Source organism: Sturnira hondurensis, unplaced genomic scaffold, assembly GCF_014824575.4.
Source record: "Sturnira hondurensis isolate 20B ecotype Veracruz unplaced genomic scaffold, ASM1482457v3 Scaffold0017436, whole genome shotgun sequence".
Classification (NCBI taxonomy): Eukaryota; Metazoa; Chordata; class Mammalia; order Chiroptera; family Phyllostomidae; genus Sturnira; species Sturnira hondurensis.
The window spans coordinates 12747781-12772376 of NW_028090067.1; the positions used below are offsets into that span (position 1 = coordinate 12747781).

Genomic DNA, 24596 nt, shown 5'->3' on the forward strand with positions numbered 1-24596 from the left:
CCAAGTTCAGGGTTCTCAGGACGGTATCTTCGCTGCATCAGCTCCCCCTCCTGGCCAGAAGCAAACGCCTAGTGTCTCCTATTGAGAGTCTGACATAACCTATCTACCATGGGGTTCCTATTACAGGGCAGCCTTCCGCCAAGGCTCCTCTGTCAGGAGACAAGAATGGTGTATCAGGAACCCAGTGAAGGGTCAAGTACACACACATTCCACCCACTTCCTGAGGCTCTTTGTGGCTCACCCCTCACAGGCTCTCCCCAGATCCTAACCCTACTGCTGAGCAGCAGCCTTAGTACCTTAAACTTTCTAGAATAGCCCCTATCATTTCCTCCAAGGATAAAACAAAAGGTAATCCCCCCACACATAAATCTAATCCTTCCAAGTGGTTCATCAGAGGCGACAACAGAGCCAAGAATGCTGAATGCCCAGCTCTGTCCCTCAGTTTCCAGTCTGAATTAGCAGGAAGAGAGATGGGAAGGGGCCTGCCCACAGCGCTGACTGTCACAGTCAGTGATGCTGATGCCAGCGCGGGGTTCCCTAGCCTCGGGGCCACGAGCTGAGGAATGGGCACCTGCATGTGGAGAAGTCAGAACCCACGACCTCTGCTCCCTCCTGGCCACCACAGCTTTCACTCCGGCCCTTGTCACTTCTCTTTGTCATCGGTGGCTTCTTCCATCCACTCAGCTAGTCCATTAGCGCTAACATGGCTCCAACCTCTGGGGGTGGCTCCCCAACACCCACCCTCCACTCTCTCCCAGAGTTGGCCATCCCAGGCCCCTGCCTGCTTCAAAATCTTCCACGGCGTTTAAGGGTGAAGCCTGGAGCCGTAAAGCTTGAGCCAGGTTCCTCTGTAGTCCAGCCCCGCTCCCCGCCCTAGCACTCTGCCTGCAAGTGTGGGCTCCGGAAACACCGAAACCTTCATCGTCACCCCCACCTCACCTGCCGTGTCTCAACGCCGTACTTTTGCTGACACATTCTCCTGCCCTCTCTCCTCCTATCATCTCCGTTTTTAAGACACAGCCCAGGGGTCACCTCCCCCAGGAAGCCTTGCTGTATCCCCTAGGCTGTTTGGTGTGTGTCTCCAATCCCTCAGTCACTGCAGTCACCACATGGGGTCATAGCAGCCAGTGCTTTGCCCTGTCTCCCCTTCCAGGCCGGGGACAATGACATGTTTAACTTTGTGTCTTCAGCACCGAGAGCAGAGCTTGTCGCAAACAGCTGCTCAATACAATGCCTGGAGATTTGATTCAGTAAGTGATTGATTTCACTGTGAGACGAAAGTAACATGCCGTACAAGCAGAGTTTGCGTCACCTTCTGGAACCCATAGATTTTTCTCTCCACCCTTCTCTAACCTCTCACTGCGACGGGGGGCACAGGGTGACACAGCAGATGCCCAGATCAGCTCTCCAGACTGCCGCGGTTTGCCCACTGCTTGCTGGCTGTGTGGCCTCCGGAAAGTCCTTCATCTGTGTCTGCTTCCCCATGGTTAAGAGAGAGGTAATAATAGTACTCAATTCTTGGGGTTGTGTGGGATTGAATGAATTAATTCGCATAAAGAGTTTAGCGTGGTGCCTAGCCCCTGGGAAACAGTAAGTATTAGCCAGTATGATGCTTTGCTCAGCACGCTGTGGGAACGGACGGAGGTCAGGACAGACCCGCGGCAGTTATGAAGGATGCGGGGTCAAGACATCCAACTTTCACTGAAGCCTAGGAACAGGCAGTGGCCATGAAAAGCCAAGTTTCCTGGTGTGACCTAACTCTCTGTGGCCTTGCTGGGCAGTCTCTGAGGAAGCTGCTGACCACCTCTCCCTTCCTTTAGGGCTGACGACTGCTTTTTCGCTTCTCGGAAGCTGGACGCAGTGGCCATCGAAGCCAAGTTTAAGCAGGACCTGGGGTTCCGGATGCTGAACTGCGGGAGGACGGACCTGGTGAAGCAGGCGGTGTCTCTTCTAGGGCCCGATGGGATCAACACCATGAGCGAACAGGTACAGGATCCTTGGAGTGTCTGAACACACATCCCCACCTTCACCATCAGCCCAGGCCCATGGCTAGATAGAAACAGCACGCCCTGGACAGAGGCGCCCCCTACTGGTGATGTAGAGTGCTTTTTCTTTTTGCCTTTTTTTTGTTATAGTTTTTGTTTTTAAAATAAAAATACCCTTGTTCATTTTTATAGAAGTTGCACGTGATCGTTGCAGCTGAAATGGAAAATAGAGAAAAATAGGCCTATTTGAGAAAGTAAACAATGCCCTCACCCGGATAACCATCATGTTTATATTTAGTATGTGTCCTTCACGTTCTTTTTCCAGCGTGGTTAAAATTAGTTCTCTGCCGGCCTGTTACTGAATCACAGAACAAGTCAAGGCAGATTTTCACCAAACTTTCAGGGTGTGTGTAAGAAACACAAAAGGCCTTCTGGGAGACCCTAGGAGGAACCTCAGAGATAGGCAGCTGTCCCCCAACCCCCTGACACTGAGGAGCAGTGAAAGGCGTGTGGGTCTACCAGCCAGGGAGATGCCTTCAGTGTGGGCCCCAGATGGAAAGTCACAAGGGCCAGATGGAGCTGCTTCTCACGTGAGCAGTTCATGCAGCCGGTTCCGGGGGAGGAGTAGCAGCCACTGATTTTCTTGAGCAATACCCCGAGCCCTGATACATACGCACAATTTGTACTTTTTTTTAAAAACAGGAATTTATTATATCTTGTTTCTAGTATTTTATATAAAGGTAATTCATAATGTTATTAATTTTTTTAAGATTTCATTTATTCACTTCCAAAGAAAGGAGAAGGAAGGAGAAAGAGAGGGAGAAAAACGTCAGTGTGTGGTTGCCTTGCACACACCCCTAACTGGGGACCTGGCCTACAACCCAGGCATGTGCCCTGACTGGGAATCGAACCAGTGACTCTCCAATTCACAGGCCGGCACTCAATCCACCAAGCCATACCTGCCAGGGCTATTAAATATTTTTAATGCCTTTTAATGGCTACTTAAAATGGTCATATTATTTATTCAGTCAACCACACCTTAATTGCTGGATATTTTACGTTGTTTATAAGTACTTATATCACTAATGCTGAGCTAACTAAACTTACACAAATCTTTGTTCAAATCCCTAATTATTTCATTGGGGAAATTCTTCAAAGTGGAAATAGTGGCTCAAAGTCATCAACCTGTCTTAAGGTTTTTGATCTCATACCACTTTTTCAGAGACTTGATTTCCTTCTACACCCTCCAACTATACACGTGTGCTCCCTATTAATTAAGCTTTTACTTACGGCCTGTTTTTCATCGGACCTTGACTGTCTTTCTTTTTTACTTAGAAGAGCTCTTCGCATATTAGACACATAATGTGACAAATATCCCTTTATTATGATGTGACAAATATGTCTCAATTTATTGGCTTACCTTTGAATTTTGTTTGTTTTCCATGTTTATGTCCTGAATGCTGTGATGATTTTCCTTTGTGATTTCTTTTATTTCTTTTACACCTAGATGTCTTCTATGGTTTTAATTGTGTCTCCATATCTCTAATCAAACTAGAAATGATTTTAGTAGATGATGCAAGATCAGGCCCTTCGTACTTGACCATTTCTCCCAATTGCCACCTTCATAACGCTGTTTATCGAAAAATCCATCCCCGCCTTCTGTTGGTTGTGGTACTTTGTGATGAGCAGGAGTCATGGGCAAATGCGGAACCTTTGAAAGCCGTTCCTCATTTGCTTGCCTTTTGCTTGTAAACGATAACATCAAAGCAGATGTCTGTGATGGGGGTGTTATGCTCAGAGGCTCCTGTTCCCCTCGACACCGACCAGCATCTCGTACAGAGTGAAGAGGACACTGGTTATACTGAGGAGAAGAAATGTCAAGGCAACGGTGTTTGTCAGTTAGGTAGCTTAGGGGCTGATGTTGCAGAATCCAGAAAGCTCCTAAGAGCTCTAAGTTGAAATCAACCATTTGCTTTAGCCAACCCTCTTAGGTCTATTGCACCCTGAGACAGGCAAACAAAAATCCTCCAACCTAAGCAACAGTAAATGCAAAAAAGATCAACGATAAACGGTCTCCTCTTGGCCTCCATGTTGGTTTTGAACTATGGAGGATCGTGACCTTATGAGTCATAGGGCTGCTTTTTTTTTTAAAAAAATGCTGGATGTTGACTACAAGCATAGCCTCCTAAGCAAAAGTAAGATTTTCCGTTTGTTATCCTCAAGTGACACGGCCACCTGGTAAACCTTCTCCGTTCTCTGGTTTCTAACTCACCGCAGGGCATGACCCCCCTGATGTACGCCTGCGTCCGTGGGGACGAGGCGATGGTTCAGATGCTGCTGGATGCCGGAGCTGACCTGAATGTGGAGGTGAGGGTGCAGCGGGCTGCAGGGCCCCGTGGCCTGGCAGCCCCCAGGGGAAGGCGAGCGAAGAGAGGGGGGCTTTTTCTCCTGAGAGAAACCCACTGCCCAGGGCAGGGCACTCAGTCCAGCAAATCAGTCAGACCAGCCCGATGGGTCTCCTCCATCCCGAGGCCCGGGCCCCACCAAACAGCAGGGAGTTCCAGCATGTGTGTTGCACTTGAAAACAACCCAAAACACACCAGTGTTGCTTTGGCTCAGTTGCACATGGTCTCTGCCTCTTACTGCTGGTCCACCCGCTCTGGGGTCAGAGCAGAGAGAGCTCTCCTGAGCCATCAGCCCTTTTCCCTCTGCACAGGGCAAAGCTGGACGTGGCCCCAGAGCTGAGGCGTGGCTCCCCCTCCCCCACCCAGTCCCGATTGGCTCATCTGGTTGGCCGAGTTGAAGCGGCGGGTCTTAACCCTAAGCTTCCTTGAGGCGGTGTGCTATGTAACAGAAAGCCGTCCCCCACAGGCTTTAGGGTCTGACACTGGGGCTCCAATTCTGTCACTATCTACATCTTAGTGACTTGCTTTTGTGCTTGGGCAAGTGGTTTAACCTTTCTGGGCCTTGGTGTTCCCATCTGCAAAATGGGAGAATGATCACACCGCCCCCCCACCCCCTCAGAGAGTTGTTGGAAGAAATCAATAGAGAGGACCTAGCGCCAAGTTTGAGGCTCGGGTAACATTGGCTTCCTCCTGGCCAAGGCTTATGATAGTAATAGGTAAGAGTAATAGGTAACAGGTGAACCACACTTTTCTGACCACATTCTATGCTGTGTTTAGACCCACTCTCTCCGGCAGCTGGGTATTGCCAGCCTCGGAGATGGGAAGATTGGCACACTACAGTCCTAACTCAGCAACCCTGGGAAGCCTTTTTAGTTCAAAAGTGGATGCTCTTATAGTTTCAGTACTGTGGATTATGGGCAGGGGGAAGGGGGCTTTTTTGTTTGGTTCGGGGGATTTTAGTGAGTTTTATATTCATCTGAGGAAAGCAAGCAATAGACATAGTTTGGGATCATAACCATTTTTGATCCTACAAGTTTCAGGTATCAAGGATTTCCCCCCATTATGTCCCCCCCTAAAAACCATGCAGACCCTACAAGGGCTCCTCAGCTTTGGATCCTGGTGGGGTTCTCGGGTCCTCCCTAGCCCACCCCATGGCTCCCAGTCCAAGGCTTCCCCCAGCAGGCGATGAGTGAGTCAGCTGCTCTGAGTGAAGAGGCATCACAGTGATACGGTCCCAGGAATATCTGGGAGAAGAGCCGTGTGCGGGTCCAGCCCTGCAGGATCCCAGCCTCCTGCTGTGCGGCCCCCTCTCCCATGGCCAGGGCAGTTTTGAGGCCCCCATGGCACAAGGACCAGTATCCGATTGCTTATTCGTGTTGTTTCCAGGGAAGTTTTTTACGCCCAGTTTCCAGAAACCTGAGGGTCTCTGTCAACCGGGAAGCCAGCAGAAGAGTGAAATGGGACAGTGTGGGAGAGCTGTGACCAGATGGTGACAGTCTCCCATCAGATGGTGGTGGTCTTCCCTGGCTCAAAAGTTTGACTCAGACCTCCCCTTGCCTGCGGTTTGCTGCCACCAAGAATGTCCCGTAAAGTTGCGGGTGTAATGGCAAAGGCATCTCACGCTGCCTGACGTCCTGGAGTTCTCAGAACCACCGCCTTTCCTTAAGCAGAAAGAGGAGACAGGCAGGTGAGCCGGCTCATAGTAGCCGCCATTGTAGCTTCTCCAAGGCACCATAGAGGTGGTGAGATTAAGTCATCCATTTAATTGCTTTCAGATGAGAAGCAAAGGCATCCTTACTCTTCACTACCCCTCATCACCAACGTCTCCCAAGGCACCTTCCAGGATGTCCTTTGTACATCTTTAGACCACGTGCTTAGCCACAGATAGGTCAGCTCTGCTAGTCTAAATATTGTGAAGGTCACATTTTGAAAATAACTTCAATTTGTTTATAGGTTGTCAGTACTCCTCATAAATATCCATCCGTCCACCCCGAGACCCGCCATTGGACGGCTCTGACTTTTGCTGTGTTGCATGGACATATTCCTGTAGTTCAGGTATTAACGTATTTCCCTAACCACATCTGACCTTTACTTTAACCTCTTCCGTTATGCAAATCTCTACCTCTCCCAGCATGCATATTTGCTAAGACATTCATATTGGTTAATTACAATTAAATATAGCACATTCATATCATACGAATGGAACTATTATATGTAATGATCTATATGGCCTGGCTTTAACCAATATGAAATTATCACGCACCCTCAAGCAGCCCCACATACAGAGTGGCCAACCTACGAGGTTGTTCCCAGTTGCTCGGGGGTGGGGCCTGAGCTGTGGTTTTGCGGATTGGTCCATTTTGTGTATCGTAACACAGACGTAAAACTTGGCTGGCGTGAGACCTTAGAACCTCTCCTTAGGTGTGCCCCGGTGTTGGTGTAGGGCGGTGGTTCCAGCCAGGAGAGCAAAGCATCCGAGTCACCAAGGCAACAGCTCCAAGAGACATTTGCTTGGATACCACTTCTTAGGCATCAGACCCAAGGGATCTAGAGCAGGGCCCTCACACGTGTCTTCTGAAACAGCTCCCCAAGCACGGGGAGACATCCTCATCTGAGGTCCTTTAGGCATATACGTGTGTGTTGCTTGCACCGTTTCTGGCTGTGGTAGAGTTGATGCTCAGTGACTAGCCATCCAGAACATTCCAGATCTTGAACACGGTCTTTCCTCCATCAGAAAAGAGAGATCAGCATCCACGTCTGTGACCACACTTGACCCCATAGTGAGTGATGAGCGTCGGGAACATCGGGAGCTCACCTCCTTTTATGTGCTTAAACCTTGGAGAATCAGTGCAGAGCAGGGAACAGTGTAAGAGGGCCACCGGGGTTCCACAGGGGTCCTCTGTTGTTTCCTAGGCCGTGGGAACCCTGCAGACAGATCCAAAGTCATGTTTCAGGAAGTTGAGTATGTGATGTGTGCCACTGAGACCTGCACAGCGTCACGCCCAGCCCACTCCTAATAAAGGAATCTAAGAAAGGGAGGGGTCCCGTGGCGGGCCCAGCAGACACAGATGCCATCCATTAACATGCAGAAGCATCGCCAGCCTTTAAATCAGGAATAGGACCAGCGGGCGGCCAAGCAAAGCCAACCAGATGCCAGGCCCCCGCTCCACTGCAGGTGCACGAGTCGTGGAATGCCAGGGAGGCAGCCCTCCTGGCTGTGCCCTCGGGGAGCCCGTGGTGATGAAGAAAGCAGGCTTCCCCCCACCCACCACACTCCCCATCAGCAACAGCACATTCCCTGTGCGTGAGATCTGGCACGGACAGAATCTCGGTTTTTAAGAAGCCTGGATATCTTAGGCAATGCACGGAATTCTGTCCTGCAAAGCAGAACTCACCGTAGAAGCTCATTCTGCCACTTATTCACTGATCCCACTGGCCAGGAACCTGGCATGTGCTGCCCTGTCCTCAGAGCTCTCCAGGGCACTCTAGAAGGGGCTCTTGCCCTGGCTGGCCCAGGTGGTCTCCAAAGTCCTTCAGAACTATTGAATCTGCGGTTCTAAGCAACCACGTGAGTGCTCTGCAACCCCAAAAGGGAGCCTTCCACACCTCTGGTTGTATCTCGGTGCTTCCAGAAATGTCCATGTAAAGAGCCAATGTCTGCGACAGGCTCCCAGGTGATGCTGCTGCTGATCTGTGGACCCCACTTTGAGAGGTCTCAGGTTCTAGAAGCTACCAGAAGGTCCTAGTTCATCCTCGAGGTACAGTCGCCCTCCCCCTGTGCACACGGTCACTGACCCAGAGGGAGAGCAGGAACACTGGCCGTGCACTGAGTTCCACTGGTCTTTCTGACGCCTCCTCACCGTGCATGTCCTTTAAACATGTCCATGGCCATCTTCCTCCACAGCTCCTCCTGGACGCCGGGGCCAAGGTGGAAGGCTCCGTGGAGCATGGCGAGGAGAACTACTCGGAAACGCCCCTGCAGCTTGCAGCCGCCGTAGGTAAGGGTCGCCGATTCCCGCCCTGGCCGAGGGTCTCCACCACCCTGGCCTTTGATGTGTCTGTGACCGTGTCTCTGCTTTATTCCCTTATGAAACCCCTTCTCTGGGCTTGCAGGCAATTTTGAGCTGGTTAGTTTGCTGTTGGAGCGTGGTGCGGACCCCCTGATAGGAACCATGTACAGGAATGGAATTTCTACAACCCCCCAGGGGGATATGAACTCTTTCAGCCAGGCCGCAGCCCACGGACACAGGTAGGCTAGGATGGGCCAGAGCCACAAGGCCCCAAGTGGTGCTTGTTAAAAATGCAGATTCCCAGGCCTACCCCAGACCCGCTGCCTCTCTGGGTGTGGGGCCCAGAGGCAGTGCAGGCCCCAGCCCGGCCAGTGGCCCTCGCTGCCAGCCCTCTGCAGAGAGCCAGCTTCCTGCGGCACACGTCTACGCAGACTGGCTCGGTCTGTCCCTTCCCAGCCAGCTTTCCCCACACAGAAACTCACGCTTGGCCCCTGTGGGTCGGACTACATCCCCTCTCTGAAGTGAGAGGGGGTGTACATCTGCACATCCCCATTCCTTCAGGACAGTTTAACCCATCGGGTTCTATTACACATCACCCCAGGTAAAGCAGATTCCCTGTGGGGAGTGCAGAGTTCTAGAGCCTTCTAGGTATTTCAGGAACACACTTAGCTCCCAGTTGTCCTTGAAGAAGGCCTTCCCCACTAGCTCTCGTCCCACTAGCTGTTCCATCCCCCGAACATGATGCCCGTGGGCAGGACTCTGAAACCACCACCCCAGAGTTGGCCCCATCACATTCCCTTGTCCCAAGTGAGTGATCCCCAGCTGCATCCCTGCCCTGGCAAAGCCCTTCCCTCTCTGAGTGTCTTCCTATCTGGGTTTATGATTGACAGGAATGTGTTCCGCAAACTGCTCGCTCAGCCAGAGAAGGAGAAGAGTGATATCCTGTCCCTGGAGGAGATTCTGGCTGAGGGGACTGACCTGGCGGAGACAGCCCCGCCCCCCCTGTGCGCCAGCCGCAACAGCAAGGCCAAACTGAGAGCCCTGAGAGAGGCCATGTATCACAGCGCTGAGCATGGCTACGTGGATGTCACAATTGACATCAGGAGCATAGGTCAGTCGGGGCACCTTCTGCCACTGGGCACGGCACCACTGCCTGGCTCCAGGTCACACACACACACACAGACACACACACACACACTCACCCCTGCATGGGCCCTCTGGTTTGCTGGTTGGAGCACTTCCTTGCTGAGACACCCACCCTGTCCCCACTGATCGCAGCGCCCTGCCAGCCCCAAAGCCCCATCCTCAAGACACCTTTCCATGATTCCCAAACTCTGGACCCTAGGGAGTGAGGGATTTGAATCACCTGGGAACTCATCTGAATACACATTGCCAGGCCCTACACCCAGAAGCTCTGCTGTCGAGGGTCTGGATGGATAAAGGCTGGAAATCTTTATATTTAACAATCATCCCAGGTGGTTCCCAGTAGTTGGGAACTGCTCAGAGCACCCAGATCCATGGAAGCTGTGGCCGGGCAGCGGTGAGGGTGAGGACCTGCCTTCCTTACCAGGGCTCCACCCACTGAGCTTCAGGGCACACAGCCACTCCTTGGAAAAGTTTGGGGTGGCCTTTCCCTGAGTAAGGTAGCCTCCGGCCATCTCCTCCATGCATCCAGGGAACAGGCTAGCCCGGCCATCTCCAGTCTAGAGGCATTAGCCTGACATGGAAACAGCAGGAGCTAGCGTGGGCCTTAAACACAGGGTGTGGCAGGTCGAAGTAGATGGAGGGCCTGCAGTGGGGCCCCCTGATGCTATTTTGGAAACGGACCTCTTGGGGAATGGCTGTTCAGTGGGTGGGACGTTTACGTGGTGGCCCTGAAAAGCCTGTTTAGCATGGTGACGCAGCCCGAGACTCTGATAGGTCAGCTCGTTACACACAGTGGTGATGTGCATGCGTTTTCTTGCCTGCCTCACCCGGAGAGGGGAGCACAGCTTACCAAAAGCAATCAGCTGCTGGAGAGCTTGGTATTACAGGAGGAAGACCTGATGAAGTGCTTGCGGATGGAAATGGTTTGCACAGGGGAACAGCAGCAATATCCTCCATGTCTTCTTATGCAGATGTCAATATCCATCTTAGCCAGAGCAGTAGGTGGTGAAGCTCCCCGGTGAGTTTCACCAGCTCTCGGCTCTCCTCTGGGCACGGATGTGCTACCCAATCCCGGGCAAGACTCTGCCCCTCCCTGAGCTTCTCCCGCCCCAGAAAGCAGAGGGGCTGGAGACAAATGAAGTCAGCACTGAGAAGTATGTCATCAGCCTAAGTGGTGTGCATAATAATTCCAATATTCTACACCATGATTATAGGTTGTAAAATACAGCCCCTAATAATATGAGTAGCATGAAGAAATGGACACCCATACTTAAGGGAATTGAATTATGACCTTTAATTTCAACTCCTGCAAGTCTCTGGGGAGGGCGGGGAGAACCAACACTGGCTTTATCCATTGAACATCTGTCTCTCGGTCTCATAATTTGGTAATGTCCTGGGAAGAGGCCAAGTTTTAGATAAAAACATGCCTGCTCTTTCGGTTGTTCTCTGCCTTGCCCTCCCCCATCCCTCCCCATCCCTCCCCCATCCCTCCCCCACCCCCAGGTGTCCCATGGACCCTGCACACGTGGCTGGAGTCTCTTCGGATCGCCTTTCAGCAACACCGCAGGCCTCTCATCCAGTGCCTGTTAAAGGAGTTCAAGACCATTCAGGAGGAAGAGTACACGGAGGAGCTCATTACCCAAGGCCTGCCCCTGATGTTTGAGATCTTGAAAGCTAGCAAGGTACGAGGGGTTTAAAGCCGTTGGGCCGTGGGCAGAGAGCCAGGCCGGAGGCACCCCAGCTCACGGGTCCCTTAGCCTGATCCTATGCCTCGGGCAGATCCCTGTGGTCACAGCCACTGCTGGCTTGTGCACCCCAACTGGCTAATGACTTGTGCTGTCATCTGTGGGGCAGCTGTTTTGCTGAGCACCTGTTATGTTCCAAGGTGCTTGGGTACATGATAAAGTAGTGAGACATCTTCTAACCTCGAGAATCTGCACAGAAGCTGGTGAGGCCACACCAGCAAGTATACCCCAAGGGCATCATCGGAGGTGGTTTATGAAACAACGTCAGATTCGGTGGCACAGGCTCTGAGAGGTGCGAGCTGGTCAGCAGAGGCGTCATGGAGGTGCTGAGGCTCGGGCAGGCCTGATGGACAGATAGGAATCCAGTTGGAAGAGGGACCCCGGTGCAGTGCCCTAGAAGAATGGGCTACAGGTTCCTGGAAACCAGGCCCTGGGGGAGGCTTTTCAGGTACAGAGATCCAGTGAGCCCAGTGCTGACCCCTTGAGACTTGCCCCTTCCCCATGGCCCCCTAATTCCTGCTGACAACTGCATTCACAGCCACAGGGAAATGGTGCAGCCTTCCAAAAACCGGTCCAGCCCTTGGGCTATGGTGTGATCAGTTCTTAAAAGTCACTTGTTTGGTGATACCACACAGACACCCAGTACCCACCAGTGGGCCATGTGGCATTGTGTGTGTGTGTGTGTGTGTGTGTGTGTGTGTGTAGAACTTTGAGAATGGACAGCTATGGTGTGCCACTCCCCAGCCAGCCATGGGGTGGAGAGCCCAGGTCAGGGGGAGGGGTGAAAGGTACCCCACCACTGTGGCTATGGAAGCAGTAGAGGGAACCAGTCTGCCTGAGAGGCTTTGTGGAGTTTGGGCACCAACCATCATATACCCCAAGGCTTATCAGGGAGCCACAGGGGACTGGGTAGCACAGCGGTTCAAGGAATGGGCTCTGGAGCCAAACTACAGGGGTTCAAGCCTGGCCCTGCCACTTAACTTGCCCTATGACCTGGTCAAGTTACATAACTTCTCTTTGCCTCAGTTTCCACAGCTGAAAATGGGGGCAATGATTGTATTAGGCTGGTTGTGAAGATAAAATGAGTCCATGCCCTTCACAGTGTCCCTGCCACTGGGGGAGTGCCTTCTAATCCCTATCACAATGAGGGTCTCACCAGGGGGCATGGCACCTCCATTTTTTCTCTCATGCTGTTCTGTTGAAACCATCCCCTCACAGTGCAGGGCAGCCCGGGCCCCTGGGAGCCCGCGAACACCGCGTGTAGCCAGCTGAGTGCCAGCTCCTCCCCGTAGGAGAACATGGGATTCTCCCAGTTTCTCTCCTGCAGAACCTTGGAGACCCTAAATCACGGAGGCCGTCCCATCTCCCCAAACTCGCTGGAACCCTCTTTGTAATGGACTGTCTTGAGACAAAAAGGAGGGTTTGTTTTAAGGTAAAATATGTAGGTTCTTATTTACCAAATGCCTGGCACGATTCTAAGCACCTTATAGGAATTAACTCATGTAACCCTCACATGAGCAGCCTTAGGGGGGACTCTGGGCCCCTCTAAGACAATGGAGCCTGTGAACTCTCAGAGGAAACGGGCCTCTGAACCAAGCAGGCAACATGGGTTCTCCTGCCCCGCGGGGCCAACGAGCTGCCCACGAGCGAGAAGAGAGGAGTGTGGAGCAGCCTTTGCCGGGCAGCGGTGGCCCGCCGTGAAGTGGCAGCATGGGCCTGCCTGCTTTCCGAGCCTGGAGCGCCGTCTGGGGTGCAGAGCCAGGCCTTCTCATTAGCGCCCCTCCTTCAGCCCAGCGTCTCAGGCCCGCTGCGGGCTGGATCCGTGCGTGACGGCGGCCCCCCGAGCACCGGAATGGGAGCAGGTGTGCAGGCCTCCGGTAATGAGCCTCAGCAATTCTATTTAGAGTGAACCCTGCTGGAAGCTCTTCAAAACCAAATGCTCCCTGCCCCTCACCCCCCAACTGGAAAATAAATAAAAAGGCTTTCACCTGAAATTACCCAAGAAACCACGGTGGTGAAAAACATTCCCAATTCTGTTCCCAGGGTCCGCAGTTCTAAATGGTTTGGGGGTTATTGGTTGGGATTTTTTTTCCTTTCTTCAGGCTATAGTGGGAATTCCAGAAATTACTGGAGCCTCCTGTGTTTTAAGTAAACCTAATCTATGGGTTTTTTAAGTAAACTATAGTTTGCAGGTCGACACACATACAGAAAAGTGCCCAGATTGTAACTATGGAGTAAATGAATTGTCACGGGGTAAACCTACCTGTGTGGTGAGCACCCAGACCGGGAAGTAGGGGGTCGATAGCACCCAGCCAGGCCCCCCCTCCTGCGTGACCAAGCCTCCACCCTCCAAGAGTAGCCAACAGCTCAGACAACAGCAGCTGGGGGCAAGGATGAAGGGAGGGGCCTTTGCCAGAATGGATGCACTAGGGCCTGCTCCCTGGCAAGGAGCTGCGGCCCAGGGGGACCCAGGAATGAGGCAGGGGGCAGCTTCTTCCAGGAAGGGGCAGTCTGTAAGGACAGTACATTCAAAAGTCCTGTTTGTTCTTACGTAGGGTGCGGTGGGGTTCAGTGGCAACCCCTACTGGTAAAATGTGGTATGACACATCACCTGTCCCAGGCACAGTGGGGAAAAAAGATGGAATAAATTTCCCTCCTGCTGTGTGAAGTCAGTATCCCCAAGCATGGGTGATATTGCTGTGGTCAGGCCCCATGGCTTTATTTTGCCTTTTTTCCCCCAGGTTGTCGAGGTAGAAGCCTAGATTACTGATTTGTAACTTCTCCTTTTCTCATGTATGCATTGGATACTATCGATTTTCTTCTCAGAACTATTCTAGCTGTGTCCCACAGTTTTGGATAATGTCTCACTTCCCTTGAAACTTGCTTTTTGGCTTACAGGTTATTTAAGAGTGTGTTATTTAGTTTTGAAGTCTTTGGGGATTTTTCTGTTCTCGCTCTGTTATTTATTTCTAGTTTGACTCCATCATGGTCAGAGAACACATTCTATATCATATCAGTCCTTTTAAACATTTGCGATTTGTTATATAGCCCAGAAGATGGCCTGTCTTGGTAGAGGTTCCATGGGCACTTGAAGAGATGTGCTTTCTGCTCTGAGTGGAGTGTTCCGCAGTTCTGTGGCATCCTCTTGGCTGACGATCACGCTGAGGCCCTCCCTATTCCACAGCCGTTCTGTCCAGCGAGCCTGTCTCTGGGGCGAGGACTGTTCAGGTCTCCAGCGGTGGTTGCTGGGTCGGTCTCTTCCCCCTTCCAGCTCCATCAGTTTCTGACTCACGTGTTTTGCGGCTCTGGTGGTTGGGGCGCGTCCACGTAGGACCACGGCGACTTCTCGAATTAACCCTTCTGTTAATTCTCGAATTAACCCTTCTGTTCATCCCCATGCCCCACTGGCTTCTGCTAATTTTCTTTGCTCTGAAGCCTCCTTAATCTAGTATTATTAACACAGCCTCTCCTGCTTTCCTTTGCTTAATGTTTGTGTGATATTTTCCCGCCCTTTTCTTTTCAGCTTGCCTCTATCGCTATGTTTGAAGTTTCTTGTAAACAGCACGTGGCCGGGCTCTTTATCCACCATGCCAACTCTGTCTTGCAATTGGGATTTATAGACCATTGATATTTAATTTAATTATCAATACTTTAGGGCTTAAGACTACCATATTAGTTCCTGTTTCCTATGTGGTCTTTCTGTCTTCTGTTCCTCTCTCTTCTTTTTCCTGCCTTCCTCTGGAGTACTTGAACATTTTTTGAATTCCATCTTTATTTGTCTGTAATGGTTTGCAGTATATCTCACTGTACAGCATTTTTAGTGGCTGGGTTGATGTATATATATATATACATAATACCATTATATACACATTATATACATTACGTTACATTATATGTACATTACATTATATATACATAATACCAAATGAAGTATGGAAACGTGCCTTTTGTGTCCCTTTGCCCTCCCCTCTATGACATATTTAACCGTCTCTAAGTATGTCATCTACATACAGTTAGAACCACATCAGTGTTATGATTTTTGCATGAACCACCAAACATATCAATCTCAAGGGTGCAAAAAGCCTACTACGTTTGTCCGTGGTTTTGCTTCCCATGCTCCTCCTTCCTGACGTTCCAAGGTTCCCCCTTTCATCCGTTCCTTTCTGTTCAGAGAGCTTCCTTCAGCCGCCCTTCTGGGCAGCTCTGGTGCCAGATTCCCTCTGTTTCCCTTCATCTGAGAATGTCTGGTTTCCCTCTCATTCCTGAAGGGTAGCTTCACTCGTTATTATTTACTTAATATTTTTCTTTAAGCCATCTTACCTTTACTCCACATATTTAGAAAGCAAACGTTACATTACTATCATGAATAGAAAGCCCTCATAATTGCCACAAATAGAAGTGCATAACAAAATAAATGGGTGATGATTTAAAAGCATTTTAAGTTCATGGTGTGTTCAGTTTCATCGTATATACAAGTCCAAGGGTGTGGACAGACTTGGAGCTAAGCACTGACCTCCTGGGAATCCTCAGGGCCATACAACCCTCCCACCTTTACCTTTTCCAGGTGTGGTCAGCAGGGAGCACTCACTGCTGACCAGGGGTCCCGCATGGGGACAAATTGACTAAGACAAAGAACTCGCTGCCAGTGGCCCTGGAAAGGAACAGTAATTCCACATTCTCTTGATTCTAAGTTCAGCCTCTTTTTAATTTCTCATCTTGAAATGGGTCTTAAAAATGGACATGTATGTTTATTATAGTAAGTTTCTTTTTCTTTTCCTAGGAGCTGCCATTAATTCCATAATATTTTAGAATCTAGAAAAAGAGAGATGAATCTGAATTATGGGAAATGGCCATTTTGGGAATTCAACTATTGGCCCTTTCCTGTGGTTCCAGCTAACAGCAGATTGTGATGCATTCTTTTTAATCCTCGTAGCAACCTGGCCAAGCAGGTAGTTCCCATCCACTTCTGAGGAGACGGTTGGGGACCAGAGAAGCTGAGTAACTTTTCCCTCAGGTCACAGAGCTAGTAGGTCAGGACTGGGGCCCAGCGCCGTGGGGTCCCATTGCCCGTGTTTTTACCACTGCATAGAACCCCCCGCCTACGCTGCCCAGAAAGCACCTCAGGACCCTCCTAGCACCCCTTGCCAAGGAAAAGAATGTGTCTCGGTATCTTTTTAGGAGGGCAGTGAGGGGTCAGAGAAGGAGAGGAAAGATATCAGCCCCCAAACCCACAGACTCCATCTCAGGAGAGCCTGCTGGTAACTGAGGTAGTAATAAGAATTCTCTTCCTCACCCTTCAGTTCTGCGCAGCCACACGGTTCTGAGCGCGAAGAGCCCTGGTTCACCCCCTGTGCACACCCATAAGGGGCCCGAATGGCAGGTGCCGGCGGTACCTCTGATTTTAAGGGCACATGTCATCACACCAGGTCCACCCAGAGAATCTGGGATTATCTCCCTGTCTTTCAGGTCCTCTAGTCGGTAACTTTACTCCTGCCGAGTCCCCTTTGCCCCATAAGGGTAACATGTTCACAGGTGGGATTTCTCGTGATACAGCCGCAGGGATCAGGGCAATTAGGGCGTGCAACATCTAGGGGCCATAATTCTGCCTCTCGAACATCCGTGTGTGGGGGAGCCACATGCAGAGCGCGTGGCTGTGGATCCTGATTCCCTGGCCTCCAATGAGAGTCTACATTTCTGCCGTCTCCCTGGCGACTCTGCCGCCGCTGATCCGTGGAGCACATTTGAGTGGCAAAGCATTAGACCCGACTAAGCGAATTTACAGCCCCCAGCCTAGCCCAAACCCAAGACAGCATTTCAGTCCATGAAACCTTCTGGTTCTCAAACCTAAGGGAGCCTCGGAATCACCAGAAAACGTGTGAACATACAGACTGCTGGGCCCCACCCCCAGCGTTTCCAGGTCAGAAGGTCCTGGATGGGACTTGAGGATGGACATTTCTAACAGGTTCCCAAGTGGCGCCGAAGGTGCTGGTTTGGGGGCTGCACTTTGAGAACCGCTGCGTGAAACTAGGAGAGAGGCAGTCCCTTTGCTACTATTACATGAAGGAGCATTTGACGTCCTTGTTTATGAGGCATCATCTTTAAAAGCAGCGTCCCTTTTTTTTGTTCAATGTGATTGCATCCCCTTAAGCAGCTCCGCGCGTCTGTCAGAAGTGACAAGATGCCTCTTGGGATCTCATCCACTTTCATCAAAGGGCTGAGTTTCCTTTTCATGTGCCGAGCTGCACCCCTCTGCTTCGGGAGCACCAAGGAGTGGATTCATGAACAGCTCGAACCGCTGACATTATGGGTTGTCCCCAAAATAATATTTGTTTTTATTACAAAAGCAACCGCTGTTTGTTGTAGAAAATCCAGCTAAAAAGAAAACACTGTAATCCCACCCAAAGGTAGCTACTCTATTCTCCCCAAGCTTTTTCTATAAATACCTGTCAATCTAAATAGATGCATATGTAGGGTTTTGCTTCCAAAAATACCTACAGCAAACTGTGTTGTAACCTACTTTTAAAATATTTCATAAATGTCTTTCTATCTCACTCCCCCTTTGAGCCCCAAGCTTCAACCCCTTCACCAGTAAAAAGCATCCAGGTGCTGTGATTGGCGGCTTCCCCCCTGCACACCTGTGGTTGGAGGGAGGCCTGTGAACAGCAGTGGGCTCCCTGGGGAAGAAGCCAACACACAGAGGATGGGCTCATTCAGATGTAGGCTCCTTGGTCTCTGAGCAATCACTGCAGAACTCTCCCCCTCCTCCACCCCGCTTTTTTTTTTTCTTTTTTCTTTTTTTTTTTTTGAGGAATGATTCAGCTGAGTGCTCTGGGTCCAGAAATGCCTCTGCTCCAGAATCAAATTCTAAGAAAGCTGAATCAGGACCATTTGTATCTCAGCAATCGCAACACAGTCACGGGATCAAAAGGGCCTTCTGCTGGTATTTTTCAGGGCAATTAGAGGCTTCCAGAATTTTGGAGTATTGATAAAAGTATGTTTGGGATACAAAGTTATTTTCCGTTCTATTAGTTACATAGCCTCCTTTCCAGTGGCTAGTAAATGATTAGAGCAAGAGAGAAGGATTTAATGACAAGCTTTCCCCGATGAACCCACTGGCAATAGACAGTGGACAAACAGGCACACAGCCCAAGGGCCTGCCCGCCAGGGCAGACTGGGCACGTTTGAGGTCCAGGGCAATCTCTCAGAACCTGAGATGCATCTGTGGGCATCTCCCCCTGGGGGACCTGTTGCTGGCAACAGCTGGCGGGAGGTCCTGTACAGCCCCCAGCAAGGCGAGCTGTTCTTTCTTTTCCGCAGAACGAAGTGATCAGCCAGCAGCTGTGCGTCATCTTCACTCACTGCTACGGGCCCTACCCCATCCCCAAGCTCACGGAGATCAAACGGAAGCAGACCTCCCGCCTGGGTGAGTGTTTCCCCGGCCCTGCCCTGCCCTGCCCTGCCCTGCGAGGGGTGTTGCTTTGTGATTTCAGGACGGGAAAGAAGTGAGGCCTGTAAAGAAGAGTGGGGAATATTTGAGAGCAAATAGATACCAGAGTCAGGCAGGTGCAGATCAGGATATCACTTGGATTATGGGAGAAAACTGGAGGAAATACCTCAGGAAGCTGGACAAGGACTCACCAACACCCTCTTCCTCTAATTGAAAGATTACAGGCAGTGACAGCGAGGAGGTCTCTGGAGCCCGGCAGGCAGGTAGATTCTAAAAGCAACCCAAGTGCCCATCAATAGACCAGCAGATGAAAAAGCTGTGGTACATATATGTGGTGGAATATCACTGAGCCATAAAAAAGAATGCAATTTTACTATGTGCAGCAGGATGGATGCACCTTCAGGTTATTGTGCAAAGTTAAATAAATTAATCAGAAAAAGATACACACAATCTGATTTTACATATATGTGGAATCTAAAGAACAAAATAAACAAAATTAACTCAGATGCACATAGTTGCCAGAGGGGAGTGGGGTTTTCGGATTGGGTGAATAGGGTGAACAATTAAAAAGTACAGATGGGGCCCTGACTAGTGTGGCTCATTTGGTTGGGTGCCATCCAGCAAAGCGAAGGGTCGCCAGTTTGATTCCCGGTCAGGGCACATGCCCACGTTGTGGGTTCAGCCCCCAACTGGGGCGTGTACAAGAGCCAACCAGTCGATGTTTCTCTCTCACGTCAGTGTTTCCTTCCCTTTACCCCTCTTTTCCTCTCTCTCTAAAAATAAGGTGTTTTAATCTTTTTAAAAATCTTATTTAAACAGAGTACAAATTGGTAGTTAGAAAATAGTCACAGGAATATGGAGTGCGGCATAGGGAGTGCAGTCAACAACACTGTGGTAACTCTGTGTGGTCCCAGGCGGGTGCTGGGAACGCCGGGGGGAACACTCAGAGTTTATGCGACTGTCTAACCACGCTGCTGTGCACCTGAATCTAAAACAAAATACTAAATGTAAAAAAATGGGAAGTGTTAAGGAAAGACGAAAAAGCGAGCCTCCCATGTACAAATTTTGTGATTTTTTTAAATGTAATAAAACCAGTACTGGAGGACAAATAATAAAAGAAGCCTGAGCTGTGCATGGTAGCTGTCCCCCAGGCCTCCCTGAGGGGGACGCGCACGGGACAGTGACAGGCCATCGTGTTCCTCTGGTGGTGCTTCCTACAGGGAGCTCGGAGGAGAGGGGAATGAGCCACACACACACACACACACACACTCACACTCACACTCACGTGAGGGGCACCTACCTGACCTGAGGGTCCTGGGTGCTCTGAGTCCCATTAGGGTAGCCGTCTCCGCTTGTATTCTTCTTGGACACTTGCCCTGAGCTGGCCCCAGCTGAGGCCTTGACCCACCCTAGCTCAGGTCATCCATGGGCCACCACAGAAGGCAGGAGGACACTGAGAGTCACCCCACATCACACCTGAGGAAAGGGGGGTTCCGCAGACCCCACAGTATCTGCAGGTGCAGCTGGGCCCTGAACTAGGTTCACCCGAAGCCATAATTACATCATCCTGGGGTTTTAGCTTCTAGGATTTCCCAGAAGAAACCTCTCCATGGGGCACTGATTTCGTGCCGAGGACCCTGATGGCCCCGTGGACCAGCCTGGAAAAAAGGCAAAGAAATACTTGGCTGCCTGGAAACCTGAACCATGAGCCTTCTGTTGCAGGGCCTGTCTCCTTGCTGCCTGGGGAGTTATAAAATACTAAAGCTACTTTAATATGAGAGGATTCCTCTTCTAATGAACGTTGGGGACTTTCCTGCTTCCTGCTTCCTTTTCCTACAAAGACTGGAAAACATTTGGTAAAGGAAGCATCAGAAAATTCTCCTCTTTCACAAAACCACTATGTGGGGGCAACTTTGCCCACAAGCCCCTCCCCCCGACCGCCCGATGAAAGTAAACACTACCAAGACATGATCTGCTTGGGGAGGAGAGGTGGCTGATTCCTCAAAAGGGAAGGGCCTTGAACCCCTTCCTCTGGGGGCTTTTATTGGGTTGTAGTATACAGGAATACAGGGCGGCAAGGATCAAACAGTAGATAACATTTCAAAGAAATCTGAGGGCTTAGTCTGAGTCAGAGTCTGTCAGGAAGGGAGTTTGCAGAAACTTTAGGGTTTTCTGCTCAGACCCTTAACATATGAATGAGAGCACTCTTAGCAGAGCAGGTTTCACAGGGTTTTTAGGAGTTCTTTGTGATGCCAGATTTTTTCCCAGGATCCGCTCTGGCAAGGCAAGGAGCTGCACCCCCTCCCCATCAGGTATTCAGGCTTAAGGGGATTAGAGCCAGGAAGTGCTTCTCCCAGAGGACATGGGGACAGGGGCTGTGTCACATAGCTGTGGGGCACGGGTCTATTGCTCAGTCTGCTGCAGCCCCCCAAGTCCTTCCATGATGGCCTCCCAAGTGATGGAGTCTGGCTTAGGTTGCCCCTCTTTCTCTGAGGACACTTACCTGTCATGGACTTCCAACCATGCTTTGGGGGTAGGGAGGAAACTGAGGCAGCATTCACTACCAGAGACAAGCCTTTTCTCCTGTGGCTCGCATTCCGGAGGTTGCTCACTCATCCTTAGCCATGGGAGGGGTAGAGTTACAATTCCTGAAGCCGAGCAGAGCCGTCCACAACACCACTACTTCTGAAACAGGTGAGCTAGTTTGAGTAAAGAGCCTGAATTCATGGGACGGTTCTAAAGTATTATACCTTTGTCCCCACCAGGAATAAATGGCCAATTTAAATGACACGGTGTTTTTGCTAAATGGAAAACTTCGCAGCTGAGTCCTGTGAGCAAACCCGGATGCACCAAAACCACAAGTATTTCCACCTTGTAGAAACAGGTGTTAATTAAAAGATCCCAGGTGCAACGAGTTATGACGACCAATCAGATCACCAGCCTTCAGAGAGTGAAGGCCGCATCCCCACGGCACGGCAGCAACCTGACATCTGGGCGTCCTCCCAGACGCCCTTGTTAGAGCGAGTTTTTGCCAGGGCTGTTTTAACGGCGCAGCATAAATTCTGCTTTTCTGTAGCTATCGGAGAGGAAGGAACTTTTTTTTCCCTCCTGAACTTGCTGAGATTTCTTTCATCAGCAATTTTAAAGTCCTCGTTTTATTTTTTTGCCAAGCCTTGGAATTCCAAGGGGTGGAGCAAGAGAAGAAGGGCAAGCCTGAGAGGCCCCAAGCTCACAATGAAAAAGGGCAGAATATATGTATAATTATCGATAAATGGAATATGGAACATGTAGTGTTTCGCATCTTCAGTTTAGCATTTCAAGCTCGGATAACTAATGGTTGCCAAACAGTGGGCTCTTTAAGGACCTGCTTTAAACGAAAGTTGGAATGATCAGTGTCAAGGGTCCCAAACTGGCATCTCCACAGGGCCAGGCAGGTCATATAAATGAGTGAAATGGCCTCAGTGTAAGACAGTAGGGAGCGGCAGGGACTATGGCAAACTGCCGTGTGCATGCCTAATTTTTTTTTTTAATATATTGTCCTCCTGCTGTCTTAGTGAGTTCTGGGAGAGAATGGTAACAGGAGCTAATGGGAAGAGATATTAGTGACTTGGGGCACAGGATGGGGATGGTGGGAGGTGGACAGTGGGAGAGAGAGTGGACAGGGGGAGGCAGGTGGCTGAGAAGAAGGGGGGAGTCACTCCAGCCTGTTAACTGTCTTTAAAGCAAGTGGCGAAGTGGGGTTTTGTCAACTCAGAGACCTCCCTCTGTAGCCTCCCTCCTTCCCTTTCCCTGGATAGTTTTACAAATTTGGGGAGGGAGTGGTTAATAAAAAGTTTTTAAGATAATGGGATTACAGTTGATTTTGACTTTTTGTTGCTTTTTGTTTGAATATGTCTTAAATTAAAGCTTCTTAGTGGGAAGAGGTGACAGAGAATGTGAGGGTGCGGCCAACCACCAGGACCCCTACCTGGGGCAGCAGAGGGGCTGGGGGCCGAGTGAGGAGAACAAGTCAGGAAGTTTAGTTCTGGGTCCAAGCTGCAGTGTCTGGGCAAAAAAGGGGGCCTGGAGTTCAAGGTCAGACAGGATGGGCCCAACAGCTGGTGGGCCACAGCCCCCAGGAATCCAGGGATTGGTTCCTTCCCTCAGTGGTCGGGGACAGCCTAAACTTAGCTATAGAGAGGGGCTGGGGTTTCATTTGAGGAGAAACTTTTAACCCCTGGGGGAGGGCCCATCAACAGCAGGCAGATCCCCAAATGAAGAAGGAGCCTGCTGTCCTCAACAGGCTTCAAGAACAAGACTCTGAAGGACTGGTCAAGGCGTTCTTTCATTCATCCCAAAAGTAGTGATTGAGCGTCTACGGAGGTACCACCCTTGGGTACTGATCAGCTCAGTTCATTCCCAGGGTCAGTATGCGTCAGCCGTTCTGCTAAGTGCGTCACATAAATTGATTCAGGTAACGCTCACCACAGCTCTAGGATGCAGATGTGTGGTGGGTAGTAGCATGCCCGTTTTACAGGAAGGAAAACCGAGGCACAAGGTGGTTCAGCAACTTGCCCGAGGCCACTGAGATTTCTGGCCTCAGAGCCCACATTCCTACTACACTCTACCACTTGCTGTGCTCGGACACAGAGGGAGGTGAGAAGGCAGGCGAGGTCCTGCCCTCCCAGAACGAGCTGGCCAGAGGGAGAGGCAGACAGAGTGGATGCACGGTAATGATGAGGCTACAGGGACAATACAGAAGTTAAGGAATCTTCAATTTAGAGACTCTAAAGGCACCCCCTGAAAAAAATTGATTAATTAAATAAAGGTCCACCCTGGGGTGCTGCAGCCCAAGCGGGCTAACAGGGTGAGTGACCTAAGAGGAAGCCCAGCAGAGGCCGAGCCACCTTGCCCTCTCACCTAGGTTGGATGGACTCAGGAACTGAGCACGGTGGACCCTGGTAGGTGCAGAGATGGGGGGTGGATATTCTCGGGTAGGCAGAGGACAGACCGGCACCTTCAGCAGACCCAGATCTAAATGGCTGAAATGACAGGCAAATGGGAGAATCCCAGTGTTTAACAATGCAGGCCCTTGAGTTAGAATGTCTGCCTTGAAATCCCAGTTCCTCCACCTGTCACCCGCTGGAGCGAGTCACTGTAACCTTTTGTGCCTCTGTTTCCTCAACTGCACACCTGACAGTGGTCCCTGTCCCCCAGGGCTGACTGAGCTTCCATGTATGAGTGCCAGCTTGCCCAGGGCCCGGTACATCATGAGTGCCCAGTAAGTGCCAGTTATTACTGGAGACGAGGGCAAGGGGCTGGCTCTTTTGCCACTGATGCCAGAAAGAAAGGCTTGGATTTGGAATCACCCAGAATGCAGTGGCAAGGGGGCAGCTTCCCTCACCTAGTGCCATCAGGAAGAGGCAGGAGACTAGGGGGAACGACATTCCTAGAGGAAAGGTGCGCAGGTGTTTACCTTTCCTGCCTGAAAGTCCTCTGAACTCAGCCTGCAGGCCAGTCTTTTCTTTTTTGAGATTTTATTTATTTGTTTTAAAGGGACGGAAAGAGAGGGAGAGAAGCATCGATGTACGAGAGACACATCCATCAATTGCCTCTCACACGCCCCCAACCGGGGACTGGGCCTGCGACCCTGGCACATGCCCTGACCAGGAATTGAACCAGCTATCTTTTGGTTCGCCTGCTGGTGCCCAGTCCACTGAGCTACACCAGCCAGGGTGGAAATGCTACTTTTACCTGCAAACAAGCCGTGATGGTTTTCTATGAAAAACTGGATTTCAGTGTTCCTCTGATTGACTCTGACTCCCGTTGGTCACTGTCTCACCAGGATCTGATCCCCTGGAATCCGAACTTCACCCTCT

General features: G+C 50.6%; 1 protein-coding gene across 4 annotated transcripts in view; it reads left to right on the forward strand.

Annotated features, from left to right (window-relative positions):
• ABTB3 (ankyrin repeat and BTB domain containing 3) overlaps nt 1-24596 on the forward strand; it is a 262591-nt gene that overhangs the window by 219761 nt on the left and 18234 nt on the right. For 2 of the 4 annotated variants that reach the window (XM_037068139.1, XM_037068142.1), the window contains 8 exons: nt 1821-1986; nt 4263-4352; nt 6344-6445; nt 8295-8388; nt 8504-8639; nt 9291-9511; nt 11050-11228; nt 18609-18714. In XM_037068139.1, the coding sequence (XP_036924034.1) occupies nt 1821-1986; nt 4263-4352; nt 6344-6445; nt 8295-8388; nt 8504-8639; nt 9291-9511; nt 11050-11228; nt 18609-18714 (1094 nt within the window). The remainder of the gene's footprint in view (nt 1-1820; nt 1987-4262; nt 4353-6343; nt 6446-8294; nt 8389-8503; nt 8640-9290; nt 9512-11049; nt 11229-18608; nt 18715-24596) is intronic. The other 2 variants (XM_037068141.1, XM_037068140.1) reach the window with 2 other exon arrangements.